This window comes from Numenius arquata, unplaced genomic scaffold, assembly GCF_964106895.1.
Source record: "Numenius arquata unplaced genomic scaffold, bNumArq3.hap1.1 HAP1_SCAFFOLD_1510, whole genome shotgun sequence".
Classification (NCBI taxonomy): domain Eukaryota; kingdom Metazoa; phylum Chordata; class Aves; order Charadriiformes; family Scolopacidae; genus Numenius; species Numenius arquata.
The window spans coordinates 1-16,760 of NW_027414627.1; the positions used below are offsets into that span (position 1 = coordinate 1).

The 16,760-nt window shown below is 66.3% G+C and overlaps 1 protein-coding gene across 1 annotated transcript; it reads left to right on the forward strand.

Moving 5' to 3' along the window:
* Positions 1-2,250: 2,250 nt before the first annotated feature.
* On the forward strand, positions 2,251-16,632 carry LOC141478090 (histone-lysine N-methyltransferase EHMT2-like; the record flags this gene model as incomplete). Its single annotated transcript, XM_074167224.1, has 7 exons — positions 2,251-2,333; positions 3,638-3,744; positions 9,196-9,318; positions 9,441-9,542; positions 9,641-9,766; positions 14,907-15,061; positions 16,465-16,632. Coding segments are annotated over 7 exons (864 nt in total), but the record flags the coding sequence as incomplete, so codon positions are not given.
* Between the last annotated feature and the right edge of the window lie 128 nt (positions 16,633-16,760).

Here is a 16,760-nt window from a genome sequence, read left to right on the forward strand (position 1 = left end):
GAGACAGGAGCCCCCCCCCCCTCAAATTATTTGGGACCCCCCCCCCGAATTTTTTGGGACCCCCCCAAAACCTTTAGGACCCCCCCAGGACCCCCAAAATCCTCCCCCCCCCCCAAAATAAGGACCTGTTGGAGGAGGCGCTGGTGGAACAGGAGCCCCCCCCCCTCTCAAATTATTTGGGACCCCCCCAAATTGTCTGGGACCCCCCCACCCCCCCAAAACCCCCCCCGGGACCCCCAAAATCTCCCCCCCCCCCCCCGAACCCCCAGTCTTCCTACTACGTCCTCCCACTACCCCCAGTGCCCCCCAGTACTCCCAGTATGGGGTCCCCCACCTTCCCAGTACCCCCAGTACCCCCAGTGTGGGGGGTCCCCAGTGCTCCCAGTGCCCCCCAGTCCCCCCAGTATGGGGTCCCCCACCTTCCCAGTACCCCCAGTCCCCCCCAGTATGGGGTCCCCCAGCCTCCCAGTGCTCACAGTGCCCCCCAGTGTCCCCCAGTACCCCCAGTACCCCCACTATGGGGTCCCCCGGTGCTCCCAGTGCCCCCCAGTCCCCCCAGTATGGGGTCCCCCAGCCCCCCAGTACTCCCAGTGTCCCCCAGTGTCCCCCAGTACCCCTGGTGTGGAGTCCCCCAGTGCTCCCAGTGCCCCCCAGTCCCCCCCAGTATGGGGTCTCCTAGTCTCCCAGTGCCCCCCAGTGTCCCCCAGTCTCCCCAGTGGGTGGTCCCCCAGCCTCCCAGTACTCCCAGTATGGGGTCCCCCAATACTCCCAGTGTCCCCCAGTCCCCCCAGTGCTCCCAGTATGGGGTCCCCCAATGCTCCCAGTGCCCCCCAGTCCCCCCAGTTTCCCTCAGTCCCCCCAGTGGGTGGTCCCCCACCCTCCCAGTACTCCCAGTATGGGGTCCCCCAGTGCTCCCAGTGCCTCCCAGTCCCCCCAGTGGGTGGTCCCCCAGTGCTCCCAGTGCCCCCCAGTATCCCCAGTTCCCCCAGTGCTCCCAGTATGGGGTCCCCCAGTGCTCCCAGTGCCCCCCAGTCCCCCCAGTTTCTCCCAGTTCCCCCAATATGGGCTCCCCCAGCCTCCCAGTGCCCCCCAGTTCCCCCAGTTTCCCTCAATCCCCCCAGTGGGTGGTCCCCCAGTCCCCCCAGTGCTCCCAGTATGGGGTCTGCCAGCCTCCCAGTGCTCCCAGTGTGGGGTCCGCCAGCCTCCCAGTACTCCCAGTATGGGGTCCCCCAGTGCTCCCAGTGCCCCCCGGTATCCCCAGTCCCCCCAGTGCTCCCAGTATGGGGTCCGCCAGCCTCCTAGTACTCCCAGTATGGGGTCTCCCAGTGCTCCCAGTGCCTCCCAGTCCCCCCAGTGGGTGGTCCCCCAGTGCTCCCAGTGCCCCCCGGTATCCTCAGTCCCCCCAGTGCTCCCAGTATGGGGTCCCCCAGTGCTCCCAGTGCCCCCCAGTCCCCCCAGTGGGTGGTCCCCCAGTGCTCCCAGTGCCCCCCGGTATCCCCAGTCCCCCCAGTGCTCCCAGTATGGGGTCCGCCAGCCTCCCAGTACTCCCAGTATGGAGTCCCCCAATACTCCCAGTGCCCCCCAGTTTCCCCCAGTCTCCCCAGTGGGTGGTCCCCCAGCCTCCCAGTACTCCCAGTATGGGATCCCCCAGTGCTCCCAGTGCCCCCCGGTATCCCCAGTCCCCCCAGTGCTCCCAGTATGGGGTCCCCCAGCCTCCCAGTACTCCCAGTATGGGATCCCCCAGTGCTCCCAGTGCCCCCAGTCCCCCCAGTTTCCCCGAGTCCCCCCAGTGGGTGGTCCCCCAGCCTCCCAGTACTCCCAGTATGGGGTCCCCCAGTGCTCCCAGTGCCCCCCGGTATCCTCAGTCCCCCCAGTGCTCCCAGTATGGGGTCCGCCAGCCTCCCAGTACTCCCAGTATGGGGTCCCCCAGTGCTCCCAGTGCCCCTCAGTCCCCCCAGTTTCCCCGAGTCCCCCCAGTGGGTGGTCCCCCAGCCTCCCAGTACTCCCAGTATGGGGTCCCCCAGTGCTCCCAGTGCCCCCCGGTATCCCCAGTCCCCCCAGTGCTCCCAGTATGGGGTCCCCCAGCCTCCCAGTACTCCCAGTATGGGATCCCCCAGTGCTCCCAGTGCCCCCAGTCCCCCCAGTTTCCCCCAGTCCCCCCAGTGGGTGGTCCCCCAGCCTCCCAGTACTCCCAGTATGGGGTCCCCCAGTGCTCCCAGTGCCTCCCAGTACCCCCAGTACCCCCCCCAGGCGGAAGAAGCTGCGGTTCCACCCCCGGCAGCTCTACGTCTCCGTCAAACAAGGGGAGCTCCAGAAGGTCGTGCTCATGCTGCGTGAGTCTGGGGGGGGGCCGGGGGGGGGGGGGTCTGGGGGGGTTTGGGGGGGTCTGGGGGTCCCGGGGGGGGGTCCCAGGGGGGTCTGGGGGTGGGCAGAGGGGGGTCTTGGGGGGGTGCCAGGGGTCCCGGGGCGGTGTGGGGAGCCTGGGGGGGGCTTTGGGGGGTCCTGGGGGGGTCCTGGGGGGGTTTTGGGGGGGTCTGGGGGTCCCGGGGGGGGGTCCCAGGGGGGTCTGGGGGTGGGCAGAGGGGATTCTGGGGGGGTTTGGGGGGTCCCAGGGGTCCCGGAGGGGGGTCCCAGGGGGGTCTGGGGGGGTCTTGGGGGGGTGCCAGGGGTCCCGGGGGGGGGGTGGGGAGCCTGGGGGGGGGTTTGGGGGGTCCTGGGGGGGTCTGGGGGGGTTTGGGGGGGTCTGGGGGTCCCGGTGGGGGTCCCAGGGGGGTCTGGGGGTGGGCAGAGGGGATTCTGGGGGGGTCTTGGGGGGGTGTCAGGGGTCCCAGGGGGTGTGTGGGGAGCCTGGGGGGGGCTTTGGGGGGTCCTGGGGGGGTCCTGGGGGGGTTTTGGGGGGGTCTGGGGGTTCCGGGGGGGGGTCCCAGGGGGGTCTGGGGGTGGGCAGAGGGGATTCTGGGGGGGTCTTGGGGGGGTGCCAGGGGTCCCAGGGGGTGTGTGGGGAGCCCGGGGGGGGGTTTGGGGGTGACTGGGGGGGTCCTGGGGGGGTTTGGGGGGATCTGGGGGTCCCGGGGGGGGGTCCCAGGGGGGTCTGGGGGTGGGCAGAGGGGATTCTGGGGGGGTCTTGGGGGGGTGCCAGGGGTCCCAGGGGGGTGTGGGGAGCCTGGGGGGGGGTTTGGGGGGTCCTGGGGGGGTCCTGGGGGGGTTTTGGGGGGGTCTGGTGGTCCCGGGGGGGGGCTAGGGGTGGGTAGAGAGGATTCTGGGGGGGTCCAAGGGGGGGTCTGGGGGGTGGCGGGGGGGTCCTGGAGGGATTTGGGAGGGGGGGGTGGTTGCGGGGGGGGGGGTCCCAGGGGGGTCTGGGGGTGGGCAGAGGGGAATCTGGGGGGGTCTTGGGGGGGGTTTGTGGGGGTCCGGGGGGGGGGGGGTTTGGGGGGGGTCTGTGGGTCCCGGGGGGGGGTCCAGGGGGTCCTGGGGGGGGGGTCCTGGATGCCCCCCCCCCCTTTTAAAATACCTTTTTATGGAATTGGGGGAGGGGGGGTGGATTTAGGAGGAATTTGGGGGGGATTGGGGTGTCCCGCCCCCCCCTCGTGACCGTGCTCTGTGTGTGTGTCCCCCCCCCCCCGTGCCCCCCCCCCAGTGGACAACCTGGACCCCAACTTCCAGAGCGACGCCCAGAGCAAGCGCACCCCCCTGCACGCGGCGGCGCAGAAGGGGTACCTCGAAATCTGCCACCTCCTGCTCCAGGTCTGGGGGGGGGGGGTCCCTGTGGGTCTGGGGGGGGTCTCTGGGGGTCTGGGGGGGGGTGTTTCTATGGGTCTGGGGAGTTTCTGTGGGTCTGGGGGAGTTTCTGTGGGTCTGAGGGGGGTCCTGGTGGCTTGGAGGGGGGGTTTCTGTGGGTCTGGGGGGGTCTCTGTGGGTCTGGGGGGGGTTTCTGTGGGTCTGGGGGGGTGTTTCTATGGGTCTGGGGGAGTTTCTGTGGGTCTGGGGGAGTTTCTGTGGGTCTGAGGGGGGTCCTGGTGGCTTGGAGGGGGGGTTTCTGTGGGTCTGGGGGGGTCTCTGTGGGTCTGGAGGGGGTTCTGTGGGTCTGGAGGGGTTTCTGTGGGTCTGAGGGGGGTCCTGGTGGCTTGGAGGGGGGGTTTCTATGGGTCTGGGGGGGTCTCTGTGGGTCTGGGGGGGGGTTCTGTGGCTCTGGAGGGGTCTCTATGGGTCTGGAGGGGGTTCTGTGGGTCTGGGGGGGTCCCTGTGGGTCTGGGGGGGGGTGTTTCTATGGGTCTGGGGAGTTTCTATGGGTCTGGGGGAGTTTCTGTGGGTCTGGGGGGGGTCCTGGTGGCTTGGAGGGGGGGTTTCTGTGGGTCTGGGGGGGGTTTCTGTGGGTCTGGGGGGGGTTCTGTGGGTCTGGGGGGGGTCCCTGTGGGTCTGGGGGGGGGTGTTTCTATGGGTCTGGGGGAGTTTCTGTGGGTCTGGGGGAGTTTCTATGGGTCTGAGGGGGGTTCTGGTGGCTTGGAGGGGGGGTTTCTGTGGGTCTGGGGGGGTCTCTGTGGGTCTGGGGGGGGTTTCTGTGGGTCTGGAGGGATCTCTATGGGTCTGGGGGGGTTTCTGTGGGTCTGGAGGGGTCTCTATGGGTCTGGGGGGGGTCTCTGTGGGTCTGGGGGGGGTGTTTCTATGGGTCTGGGGGAGTTTCTGTGGGTCTGGGGGGGGTTCTGGTGGCTTGGAGGGGGGGTTTCTGTGGGTCTGGGGGGGTCTCTGTGGGTCTGGGGGGGGTTTCTGTGGGTCTGGAGGGGTTTCTGTGGGTCTGGGGGAGGTCCTGGTGGCTTGGAGGGGGGGTTTCTATGGGTCTGGGGGGGTCTCTGTGGGTCTGGGGGGGGTTTCTGTGGGTCTGGGGGGGGGTTCTGTGGCTCTGGAGGGGTCTCTATGGGTCTGGAGGGGGTTCTGTGGGTCTGGGGGGGTCTCTGGGGGTCTGGGAGGGGGTGGTTCTATGGGTCTGGGGGAGTTTCTATGGGCCTGGGGGAGTTTCTGTGGGTCTGGGGGGGTCCTGGTGGCTTGGAGGGGGGGTTTCTGTGGGTCTGGGGGGGTCTCTGTGGGTCTGGAGGGGGTTCTGTGGGTCTGGGGGGGTCTCTGGGGGTCTGGGAGGGGGTGGTTCTATGGGTCTGGGGGAGTTTCTATGGGCCTGGGGGAGTTTCTGTGGGTCTGGGGGGGGTCCTGGTGGCTTGGAGGGGGGGTTTCTGTGGGTCTGGGGGGGGTTTCTGTGGGTCTGGGGGGGGTTCTGTGGGTCTGGGGGGGGTCCCTGTGGGTCTGGGGGGGGGTGTTTCTATGGGTCTGGGGGAGTTTCTGTGGGTCTGGGGGAGTTTCTGTGGGTCTGGGGGGGTTTCTGTGGGTCTGGGGGGGGTCTCTGTGGGTCTGGAGGGGTCTGTATGGGTCTGGGGGGGGTTTCTGTGGGTCTGGGAGGGGTCTCTGTGGGTCTGGGGGGGGGTGTTTCTATGGGTCTGGGGGAGTTTCTGTGGGTCTGGGGGAGTTTCTGTGGGTCTGGGGGGGTCCTGGTGGCTTGGAGGGGGGGTTTCTGTGGGTCTGGGGGGGGGTTCTGTGGGTCTGGGGGGGTCTCTGGGGGTCTGGGGGGGGGTGTTTCTATGGGTCTGGGGGAGTTTCTATGGGCCTGGGGGAGTTTCTGTGGGTCTGGGGGGGGTCCTGGTGGCTTGGAGGGGGGGTTTATGTGGGTCTGGGGGGGGTTTCTGTGGGTCTGGAGGGGGTTCTGTGGGTCTGGGGGGGGTCCCTGTGGGTCTGGGGGGGGGTGTTTCTATGGGTCTGGGGGAGTTTCTGTGGGTCTGGGGGAGTTTCTGTGGGTCTGGGGGGGTTTCTGTGGGTCTGGGGGGGGTCTCTGTGGGTCTGGAGGGGTCTGTATGGGTCTGGGGGGGGTTTCTGTGGGTCTGGGAGGGGTCTCTGTGGGTCTGGGGGGGGTTTCTGTGGGTCTGGAGGGATCTCTATGGGTCTGGGGGGGTTTCTGTGGGTCTGGAGGGGTCTCTATGGGTCTGGGGGGGGTCTCTGTGGGTCTGGGGGGGTCTCTGGGGGTCTGGGAGGGGGTGGTTCTATGGGTCTGGGGGAGTTTCTATGGGCCTGGGGGAGTTTCTGTGGGTCTGGGGGGGTCCTGGTGGCTTGGAGGGGGGGTTTCTGTGGGTCTGGGGGGGTCTCTGTGGGTCTGGAGGGGGTTCTGTGGGTCTGGGGGGGTCTCTGGGGGTCTGGGAGGGGGTGGTTCTATGGGTCTGGGGGAGTTTCTATGGGCCTGGGGGAGTTTCTGTGGGTCTGGGGGGGGTCCTGGTGGCTTGGAGGGGGGGTTTCTGTGGGTCTGGGGGGGGTTTCTGTGGGTCTGGGGGGGGTTCTGTGGGTCTGGGGGGGGTCCCTGTGGGTCTGGGGGGGGGTGTTTCTATGGGTCTGGGGGAGTTTCTGTGGGTCTGGGGGAGTTTCTGTGGGTCTGGGGGGGTTTCTGTGGGTCTGGGGGGGGTCTCTGTGGGTCTGGAGGGGTCTGTATGGGTCTGGGGGGGGTTTCTGTGGGTCTGGGAGGGGTCTCTGTGGGTCTGGGGGGGGGTGTTTCTATGGGTCTGGGGGAGTTTCTGTGGGTCTGGGGGAGTTTCTGTGGGTCTGGGGGGGTCCTGGTGGCTTGGAGGGGGGGTTTCTGTGGGTCTGGGGGGGGTTCTGTGGGTCTGGGGGGGTCTCTGGGGGTCTGGGGGGGGGTGTTTCTATGGGTCTGGGGGAGTTTCTATGGGCCTGGGGGAGTTTCTGTGGGTCTGGGGGGGGTCCTGGTGGCTTGGAGGGGGGGTTTATGTGGGTCTGGGGGGGGTTTCTGTGGGTCTGGGGGGGGTTCTGTGGGTCTGGGGGGGGTCCCTGTGGGTCTGGGGGGGGGTGTTTCTATGGGTCTGGGGGAGTTTCTGTGGGTCTGGGGGAGTTTCTGTGGGTCTGGGGGGGTTTCTGTGGGTCTGGGGGGGGTCTCTGTGGGTCTGGAGGGGTCTGTATGGGTCTGGGGGGGGTTTCTGTGGGTCTGGGAGGGGTCTCTGTGGGTCTGGGGGGGGTTTCTGTGGGTCTGGAGGGATCTCTATGGGTCTGGGGGGGTTTCTGTGGGTCTGGAGGGGTCTCTATGGGTCTGGGGGGGGTCTCTGTGGGTCTGGGGGGGGTGTTTCTATGGGTCTGGGGGAGTTTCTGTGGGTCTGGGGGGGTCTCTGTGGGTCTGGGGGGGTTTCTGTGGCTCTGGGGGGGCTCACTGTGGGTCTGGGGGGGTCTCTATGGGTCCGGGGGGGTTTCTGTGGGTCCGGGGGGGTTTCTGTGGGTCTGGGGGGGTCTCTATGGGTCTGGGGGTGTCTCTATGGGTCTGGGGGGGGTTCCCTGTGGGTCCAGGGGGGGTGGTTCCTGAATCTCAGTTGGGTTCCTTGGGGTTCCTATGGGTCCAGGGGCGTCTCTATGGGTCTGGGGGGGTTTCTATGGGTCTGGGGGGGTCCCTATGGGTCTGGGATTGTCTCTATGGGTCCGGGGGGGGGATCTATGGGTCGGGGGGGGTTCCCTGTGGGTCTGGGGGTGGTGGTTCCTGATTCTCAGTTGGGTTCCTTAGGGTTCCTTGGGGTCCCTATGGCTCCGGGGGGGTCTCTATGGGTCTGGGGGGGTTTTTATGGGTCTGGGGGGCTCGCTATGGGTCTGGGGGGGGTTTCTATGGGTCTGGGGGGTGTTTCTATGGGTCTGGGGGGGGGATCTATGGGTCAGGGGTGGGGTCCTTGTGGCTTGTGGGAGGATGGTTCCTGAGTCTCAGTTGGGTTCCTTAGGGTTCCTTGGGTTTCCTATGGATCCGGGAGGGTCTCTATGGGTCCGGGGGGGTTTCTATGGGTCCGGGGGGGTCTCTATGGGTCCGGGGGGGGGTTTCTATGGGTCCGGGGGGGTCTCTATGGGTCCGGGGGGGGTTCCTATGGATCCGGGAGGGTCTCTATGGGTCCGGGGGGGTTTCTATGGGTCCGGGGGGGTCTCTATGGGTCCGGGGGGGGTTTCTATGGGTCCGGGGGGGTCTCTATGGGTCTGGGGGGGGGTCCTCTATGGGTCTGGGGGGTGTTTCTATGGGTCTGGAGGGGTCTCTATGGGTCTGGGGGGGGGTCTCTATGGGTCCAGGGGGGGTGGTTCCTGAATCTCAGTTGGGTTCCTTGGGGTTCCTATGGGTCCAGGGGCGTCTCTATGGGTCTGGGGGGGTTTCTATGGGTCTGGGGGGGTCCCTATGGGTCTGGGGTTGTCTCTATGGGTCCGGGGGGGGGGATCTATGGGTCGGGGGGGGTTCCCTGTGGGTCTGGGGGTGGTGGTTCCTGAATCTCAGTTGGGTTCCTTGGGGTTCCTATGGGTCCGGGGGAGTTTCTATGGGTCCGGGGGGGTTTCTATGGGTCTGGGATTGTCTCTATGGGTCCGGGGGGGGTCTCTATGGGTCGGGGGGGGTTCCCTGTGGGTCTGGGGGTGGTGGTTCCTGATTCTCAGTTGGGTTCCTTAGGGTTCCTTGGGGTTCCTATGGGTCCGGGGGGGTTTCTATGGGTCCGGGGGAGTTTCTATGGGTCTGGGGGGGTTTCTATGGGTCTGGGGGGGTCTCTATGGGTCCGGGGGGGGGATCTATGGGTCGGGGGGGGTTCCCTGTGGGTCTGGGGGTGGTGGTTCCTGAGTCTCAGTTGGGTTCCTTAGGGTTCCTTGGGGTTCCTGTGGGTCTGAGAGATTGCTATGGGTCTAGGGGGGGTTTCTATGGGTCTGGGGGGGTCTCTATGGGTCTGGGGGGGTTTCTATGGGTCTGGGGGGGTCTCTATGGGTCTGGGGGGGGTTCCCTGTGGGTCCAGGGGGGGTGGTTCCTGAATCTCAGTTGGGTTCCTTGGGGTTCCTTAGGGTTCCTTGGGGTTCCTATGGGTCCGGGAGGGGTTTCTATGGGTCCGGGGGAGTTTCTATGGGTCCGGGGGGCTTTCTATGGGTCTGGAGGAGTCTCTATGGGTCTGGGGGGGGGTCTCTATGGGTCCAGGGGGGGTGGTTCCTGAATCTCAGTTGGGTTCCTTGGGGTTCCTTAGGGTTCCTTGGGGTTCCTATGGGTCCGGGGGAGTTTCTATGGGTCCGGGGGAGTTTCTATGGGTCCGGGGGGGGTTTCTATGGGTCTGGGGGGGGGTCCCTGATGTGTGTGTCCCCCCCCCCCCCCCAAAAAAAAAGGCGGGCGCCAACATCAACGCCACGGACAAGCTCCGCCGGACGCCGCTGATGGAAGCGGTGGCCAACAACCACGTGGAGACGGCTCGGTACATGGTGCGCCGGGGGGGTTGCGTTTATAGTAAGGTGAGCGACGATGACATCATCGGTTGGGGGGCGCGGGGGGGGGGTATGACATCATCGCCCGACCTCCGCTGACGTCATCGTCGCCCCCCTTTTTTTTCCTCCCCCCCCCAAAAAAAAAAAAGGAGGAGGACGGTTCTACCTGCCTCCACCACGCGGCCAAGAACGGCAACTTGGAGATGGTGGATCTTCTGCTCTCCACGGGGCAGGTGGACGTCAACGCCCAGGTGGGACACCCCTCCCCCCCTCTATTTTTTTTGGGGGGGGACACACCCCCCCCACCCCCCCCGAACCCCCCCCTTTCCTTCCTTCCTTCCTTCTCCAGGACAACGGGGGTTGGACCCCCATCATCTGGGCGGCCGAGCACAAACACATCGAGGTGATTCGCCGCCTCCTCACCCGCGGCGCCGACGTCACCCTCACCGACAACGTGAGTGTCGGGGGTGGGTGTGTCCCGTCCCCCCCCTCCGAGACCGCTCTGGGGACCACCAGATCCTTCCCCCCCCCTCCCCAAACACAGTTTCCGGGACTTCCAGACCCTCCCAGGGCAGTTTCGAGGGCCCCCAGGGCGGTTTTAAGGACCCTCAGAGCAGTTTTGGGGACCCCCAGACCCTCCCAGGGCAGTTTCAAGGGATCCCAGGGTGGTTTCGAGGGCCCCCAGGGTGGTTTCAAGGACCCTCAGAGCAGTTTCAGGGACCCCCAGACCCTCCCAGGGCAGTTTCAAGGGATCCCAGGGTGGTTTTAAGGACCCTCAGGGCAGTTTCAAGGACCCTCAGAGCAGTTTCAGGGACCCCCAGACCCTCCCAGGGCAGTTTCAAGGGATCCCAGGGTGGTTTCAGGGACCCTCAGGGCAGTTTCCAGGAACTCCAGACCCTCCCAGGGCAGTTTCAAGGGATCCCAGGGTGGTTTCAAGGACCCTCAGAGCAGTTTCGGGGACCCCCAGACCCTCCCAGGGCAGTTTCAAGAGATCCCAGGGCAGTTTCGGGGACCCCCAGGCAGTTTTAAGGACCCTCAGGGCAGTTTCCAGGACCCCTAGACCCTCCCAGGGCAGTTTTGGGGACCCCCAGGTGGTTTCAAGGACCCTCAGAGCAGTTTCGGGGACCCCCAGACCCTCCCAGGGCAGTTTCAGGAGATCCCAGGGTGGTTTTAAGGACCCTCAGGGCAGTTTCAAGGACACTCAGAGCAGTTTCGGGGACCCCCAGACCCTCCCAGGGCAGTTTCAAGGGATCCCAGGGTGGTTTCAAGGACCCTCAGAGCAGTTTCGGGGAGCCCCAGACGCTCCTAGGGCAGTTTCAAGGGATCCCAGGGTGGTTTTAAGGACCCTCAGAGCAGTTTCGGGGACCCCCAGACCCTCCCAGGGCAGTTTCAGGCCCCCCCAGGTGGTTTCAGGGACCCTCAGGGCAGTTTCCAGGAACCACAGACCCTCCCAGGGCAGTTTCAAGGGATCCCAGGGTGGTTTTAAGGACCCTCAGGGCAGTTTCAAGGACCCTCAGAGCAGTTTCAGGGACCCCCAGACCCTCCCAGGGCAGTTTCAAGGGATCCCAGGGTGGTTTCAGGGACCCTCAGGGCAGTTTCAGGGACCCTCAGAGCAGTTTCAGGGACCCCCAGACCCTCCCAGGGCAGTTTCAAGAGATCCCAGGGCAGTTTCGGGGACCCCCAGGCGGTTTCAGGGACCCTCAGGGCAGTTTCAGGGACCCCCAGACCCTCCCAGGGCAGTTTCAAGGGATCCCAGGGTGGTTTTAAGGACCCTCAGGGCAGTTTCAAGGACTCTCAGAGCAGTTTCGGGGACCCCCAGACCCTCCCAGGGCAGTTTCAAGAGATCCCAGGGCGGTTTCGGGGACCCCCAGGCAGTTTTAAGGACCCTCAGGGCAGTTTCCAGGACCCCTAGACCCTCAGGGCAGTTTCAAGGGATCCCAGGGTGGTTTCAAGGACCTTCAGGGCAGTTTCGGGGACCCCCAGACCCTCCCAGGGCAGTTTCGGGGACCCCCAGGCGGTTTCAGGGACCCTCAGAGCAGTTTCAGGGACCCCCAAACCCTCCCAGGGCAGTTTCAGGGACCCCCAGGTGGTTTCAGGGACCCTCAGGGCAGTTTCAGGGACCCCCAAACCCTCCCAGGGCAGTTTCGGGGACCCCCAGACCCTCCCAGGGCAGTTTTGGGGACCCCCAGGTGGTTTCAGGGAACCTCAGAGCAGTTTCAGGGACCCCCAGACCCTCCCAGGGCAGTTTCAAGGGATCCCAGGGTGGTTTTAAGGACCCTCAGGGCAGTTTCAGGGACCCCCAGACCCTCCCAGGGCAGTTTCAAGGGATCCCAGGTGGTTTCAGGGACCCTCAGGGCAGTTTCCAGGAACCACTGACCCTCCCAGGGCAGTTTCAAGGGATCCCAGGGTGGTTTTGAGGGCCCCCAGGGTGGTTTTAAGGACCCTCAGAGCAGTTTCGGGGAGCCCCAGACCCTCCCAGGGCAGTTTCAAGGGATCCCAGGGTGGTTTCGGGGACCCCCAGGCAGTTTCCGGGACCCCCAGACCCTCCCAGGGCAGTTTCAAGGGATCCCAGGGCGGTTTTGGGGACCCCCAGGGTGGTTTCAAGGACCCTCAGAGCAGTTTCCAGGAACCACAGACCCTCCCAGGGCAGTTTCAAGGGATCCCAGGGTGGTTTTGAGGGCCCCCAGGGCGGTTTTAAGGACCCTCAGAGCAGTTTCGGGGAGCCCCAGACCCTCCCAGGGCAGTTTCAAGGGATCCCAGGGTGGTTTCGGGGACCCCCAGGCAGTTTCCGGGACCCCCAGACCCTCCCAGGGCAGTTTCAAGGGATCCCAGGGCGGTTTTGGGGACCCCCAGGGTGGTTTCAAGGACCCTCAGAGCAGTTTCCAGGAACCACAGACCCTCCCAGGGCAGTTTCAAGGGATCCCAGGGTGGTTTCGAGGGCCCCCAGGGCGGTTTCAAGGACCCTCAGAGCAGTTTCGGGGACCCCCAGACCCTCCCAGGGCAGTTTCAAGAGATCCCAGGGCGGTTTCGGGGACCCCCAGGCGGTTTCAGGGACCCTCAGAGCAGTTTCCGGGACCCCCAGACCCTCCCAGGGCAGTTTCAAGAGATCCCAGGGCGGTTTCGGGGACCCCCAGGCGGTTTCAGGGACCCTCAGAGCAGTTTCAGGGACCCCCAGACCCTCCCAGGGCAGTTTCGGGGAACCCCAGACCCTCCCAGGGCAGTTTCAAGGGATCTCAGGTGGTTTCAGGGACCCTCAGAGCAGTTTCAGGGACCCCCAGACCCTCCCAGGGCAGTTTCAAGAGATCCCAGGGCAGTTTTGGGGACCCCCAGGTGGTTTCAGGGACCCTCAGAGCAGTTTCAGGGATCCCCAGACCCTCCCAGGGCAGTTTCAAGGGATCCCAGGGTGGTTTTAAGGACCCTCAGGGCAGTTTCAGGGACCCCTAGACCCTCCCAGGGCAGTTTCGGGGAACCCCAGACCCTCCCAGGGCAGTTTCAAGGGATCCCAGGGTGGTTTCGAGGGCCCCCAGGGCGGTTTCAGGGACCCTCAGAGCAGTTTCAGGGACCCCCAGATCCTCCCAGGGCAGTTTCAAGAGATCCCAGGGCGGTTTCGGGGACCCCCAGGCAGTTTTAAGGATCCTCAGGGCAGTTTCCAGGACCCCTAGACCCTCCCAGGGCAGTTTCAGGGTTCCCCAGGGCAGTTTCCAGGACCCCCAGGGCAGTTTCGGGGACCCCCAGACCCCCTTTGGGTAGTTTCAGGGCTCCCAGGGCAGTTTCCAGGACCCCCAGGGCAGTTTCGGGGACTCCCAGGGCCCCCCAGGGCAGTTTCAGGGACTCCCAGACCCCCCCGGGGCAGTTTCAGGGACCCCCGGGGCAGTTTCAGGGACTCCCAGACCCCCCCAAGGCAGTTTCAGGAACCCCCGGGGCAGTTTCAGGGACTCCCAGACCCCCCCGGGGCAGTTTCAGGGACCCCCGGGGCAGTTTCAGGGACTCCCAGACCCCCCCGGGGCAGTTTCAGGGACCCCCAGGGCAGTTTCAGGGACCCCCAGACTCCCCTTCGGCAGTTTCAGGGCCCCCCAGGGCAGTTTCCAGGATCCCTTTGGGCAGTTTCAGGGCCCCCCAGGGCAGTTTCAGGGCCCCCCGGGGCAGTTTCAGGGACCCCCCAGGTCAGTTTCAGGGCCCCCCGGGGCAGTTTCAGGGACCCCCCAGGTCAGTTTCAGGGCCCCCCGGGGCAGTTTCAGGGACCCCCCCAGGGCGGTTTCGAGCCCCCCCCGAGCATTTTTTTCCTCCGTGGGCTGTGTTTTTGCCCCAGGGGGGTCTGGTTTTTCCCCAGGGGGGGCAGTTTTCTCCCCCGGGGGGTCTGTTTTTGCCCCGGGGGGGGCAATTTCTCCCCGGGGGGGTCTGTTTTTTCCCTCGGGGGGTGCTTTTTGCCCCCATGGGGTGACTTTCTTCCCCCCCGGGGTGGCTTTTTCCCCCCCTAGGGATGGGTTTTTCCCCCCGTGGGGTTGATTTCTCCCCCGGGGGGGGCAGTTTTCTCCCCCGGGGGGGCAATTTCTCCCCGGGGGGGTCTATTTTTTCCCCCGGGGGGTGCTTTTTGCCCCCATGGGGTGGCTTTCTCCCCCCCCGGGGTGCTTTTTCCCCCCCTAGAGATGGGTTTCTCCCCCCGTGGGGTTGATTTCTCCCCCGGGGGGGGCAGTTTTGTCCCCGGGGGGGGTGTTTTTGCCCCGGGGGGGGCAATTTCTCCCCGGGGGGGTCTGTTTTTTTCCCTTGGGGGGTGCTTTTTGCCCCCATGGGGTGGCTTTCTCCCCCCCCGGGGTGGCTTTTTCCCCCCTAGGGATGGGTTTCTCCCCCCGTGGGGTGGGTTTCTCCCCCGGGGGGGGGTGTTTTTGCCCCGGGGGGGGCAATTTCTCCCCGGGGGGGGTCTGTTTTTTCCCCCGGGGGGTGCTTTTTGCCCCCATGGGGTGACTTTCTCCCCCCCCGGGGTGCTTTTTCCCCCCCTAGGGATGGGTTTTTCCCCCCGTGGGGTGGGTTTCTCCCCCGGGGGGGGGGGCAGTTTTGTCCCCGGGGGGGTATGTTTTTGCCCCGGGGGGGGCAATTTCTCCCCTGGGGGGGTCTGTTATCCCCCCTAGCGATGGCTTTCTCCCCCCCTGGGGTGGTTTTTCCCCCCCTAGGGATGGCTTTCTCCCCCCGTGGGGTGGGTTTCTCCCCCGGGGGGGTGTGTTTTTGCCCCGGGGGGGGCAATTTCTCCCCGGGGGGGTCTATTTTTTCCCCCGGGGGGTGCTTTTTGCCCCCATGGGGTGGCTTTCTCCCCCCCTGGGGTGCTTTTTCCCCCCCTAGGGATGGGTTTCTCCCCCCGTGGGGTTGATTTCTCCCCCGAGGGGGGCAGTTTTCTCCCCCGGGGGGGCAATTTCTCCCCGGGGGGGTCTGTTTTTTCCCCCGGGGGGTGCTTTTTGCCCCCACGGGGTGACTTTCTTCCCCCCTGGGGTGCTTTTTCCCCCCCTAGGGATGGGTTTCTCCCCCCGTGGGGTTGATTTCTCCCCCGGGGGGGGGCAGTTTTGTCCCCCGAGGAGGGGGGGGGGGGCAATTCCTTCCTTGATTTTTGCCCCCCCCCGGGGTAGGAGGAGAACATCTGCCTCCACTGGGCCTCCTTCACGGGCAGCGCCGAGATCGCCGAGGTCCTGCTCAACGCCCGCTGCGACCTCCACGCCGTCAACTTCCACGGGGACACCCCCCTCCACATCGCCGCCCGCGAGAGCTACCACGACTGCGTCACGTAGGGGGGGGCAAGGGGGTGGGGGGGGCGCGGGGGGGGGTCAGGGGATGGTGGGGGGGTCCGGGGGGGGCTGGGGGTTACGGGGGGGGTGTGGGGCGGGGGGGATGTGGGGACCCCCCCCCCCCTTCACATCGCCGCCCGCCAGAGCTGCCACGACTGCGTCACGTAGGGGGGGGGCAAGGGGGTGGGGGGGGCGCGGGGGGGGGCAAGAGGATGGGGGGGGTCCGGGGGGGCTGGGGGTCATGGGGGGGATGTGGGACGGGGGGATGTGGGGACACCCCCCCCCCCCCCCTTCACATCACCACCCGACTGCGTCACGTGGGGGGGGGGGCCGGGGGGGGGCACAAGGTGGGGGGGGGGTGTCCCATTGGGGGGGGGTCCCCATCTTTTGGGGGGGTCCCAAGATGGGGGGGGGGTCCCAGGATGTAGGGGGGGGTCTCAGGGGGGGTCCCCATCTTTTGGGGGGGTCCCAGGATGTGGGGGGGGGTCCCATTTGGGGGGGTCCCCATTTTTTGGGGGTGTCCCAAGGTGGGGGGGGGTCCCAGGATGTGGGGGGGGTCCCATTTGGGGGGGTCCCCATTTTTTGGGGGTGTCCCAAGCCAAGATGGGGGGGGGGTCCCAGGATGTAGGGGAGGGGGGGGGTCTCAGGGGGGGTCCTAGGATGTGGGGGGGGGTCTCGGGGGGGGGGTGTCCCCATTTTTTGGGGGTGTCCCAAGGTGGGGGGGGGTCCCATGAGGGTGGGGGGTGTCTCAGGGGGGGTCCCAGGATGTGTGTGTGGGGGGGTCCCATTGGGGGGGGGGGGGTCCCCATCTTTTGGGGGGGTCCCAGGATGTGGGGGGGGTCCCATTTGGGGGGGGGGTCCCCATTTTTTGGGGGTGCCCCAAGATGGGGGGGGGTCCCAGGATGGGGGGGGGTGTCTCAGGGGGGGGTCCCCATCTTTTGGGGGGGTCCCAGGATGTGGGGGGGGGTCCCATTTGGGGGGGGGGGGTCCCCATTTTTTGGGGGTGCCCCAAGATGGGGGGGGGTCCCAGGATGTGTGTGTGGGGGGGGGTCCCCATTTTTTGGGGGGGTCCCAGGATGTGGGGGGGGTCCCATTTGGGGGGTGTCCCCATTTTTTGGGGGTGCCCCAAGATGGGGGGGGGTCCCAGGATGTAGGGGGGGGTCTCAGAGGGGGTCTCATTGGGGGGGGGGGTCCCCATCTTTTGGGGGGGGTCCCAGGATGTGGGGGGGGGTCCCATTTGGGGGGGGGTCCCCATTTTTTGGGGGTGTCCCATGGTGGGGGGGGGGTGTCCCCAGGCCGTGGGGGTACCGTGGGGGTGGGGGGAATCCCAAGCTTTGGGGTGACCCCCCCCCCCGCCCCCTAACACACATACGCTTTATGCCCCCCCCCCCCAAAAAAAAAGGCTGTTCCTGTCCCGGGGGGCCGATCCCGAGGTGCGGAATAAAGAGGGGGACTCCCCCCTGGACCTGACCCCCGAACGCTCCGAGGTGTGGGTCGCCCTCCAACTCAACCGCAAACTGCGCCTGGGGGCGGCCGGACGCCCCCTCCACACCGAGCGCATCATCAGCCGGTACCGGGGGGGGCGATTTCGGGGGGCGGGGGGGGGTCCTTGAGAGATTTTGGGGGATTTTGGGGGTCCCTGGGGGGGTTTGGGGTGGTCCTGAGGTCCCTAAAGGGGAGATTTGGGGGGGTTATGGG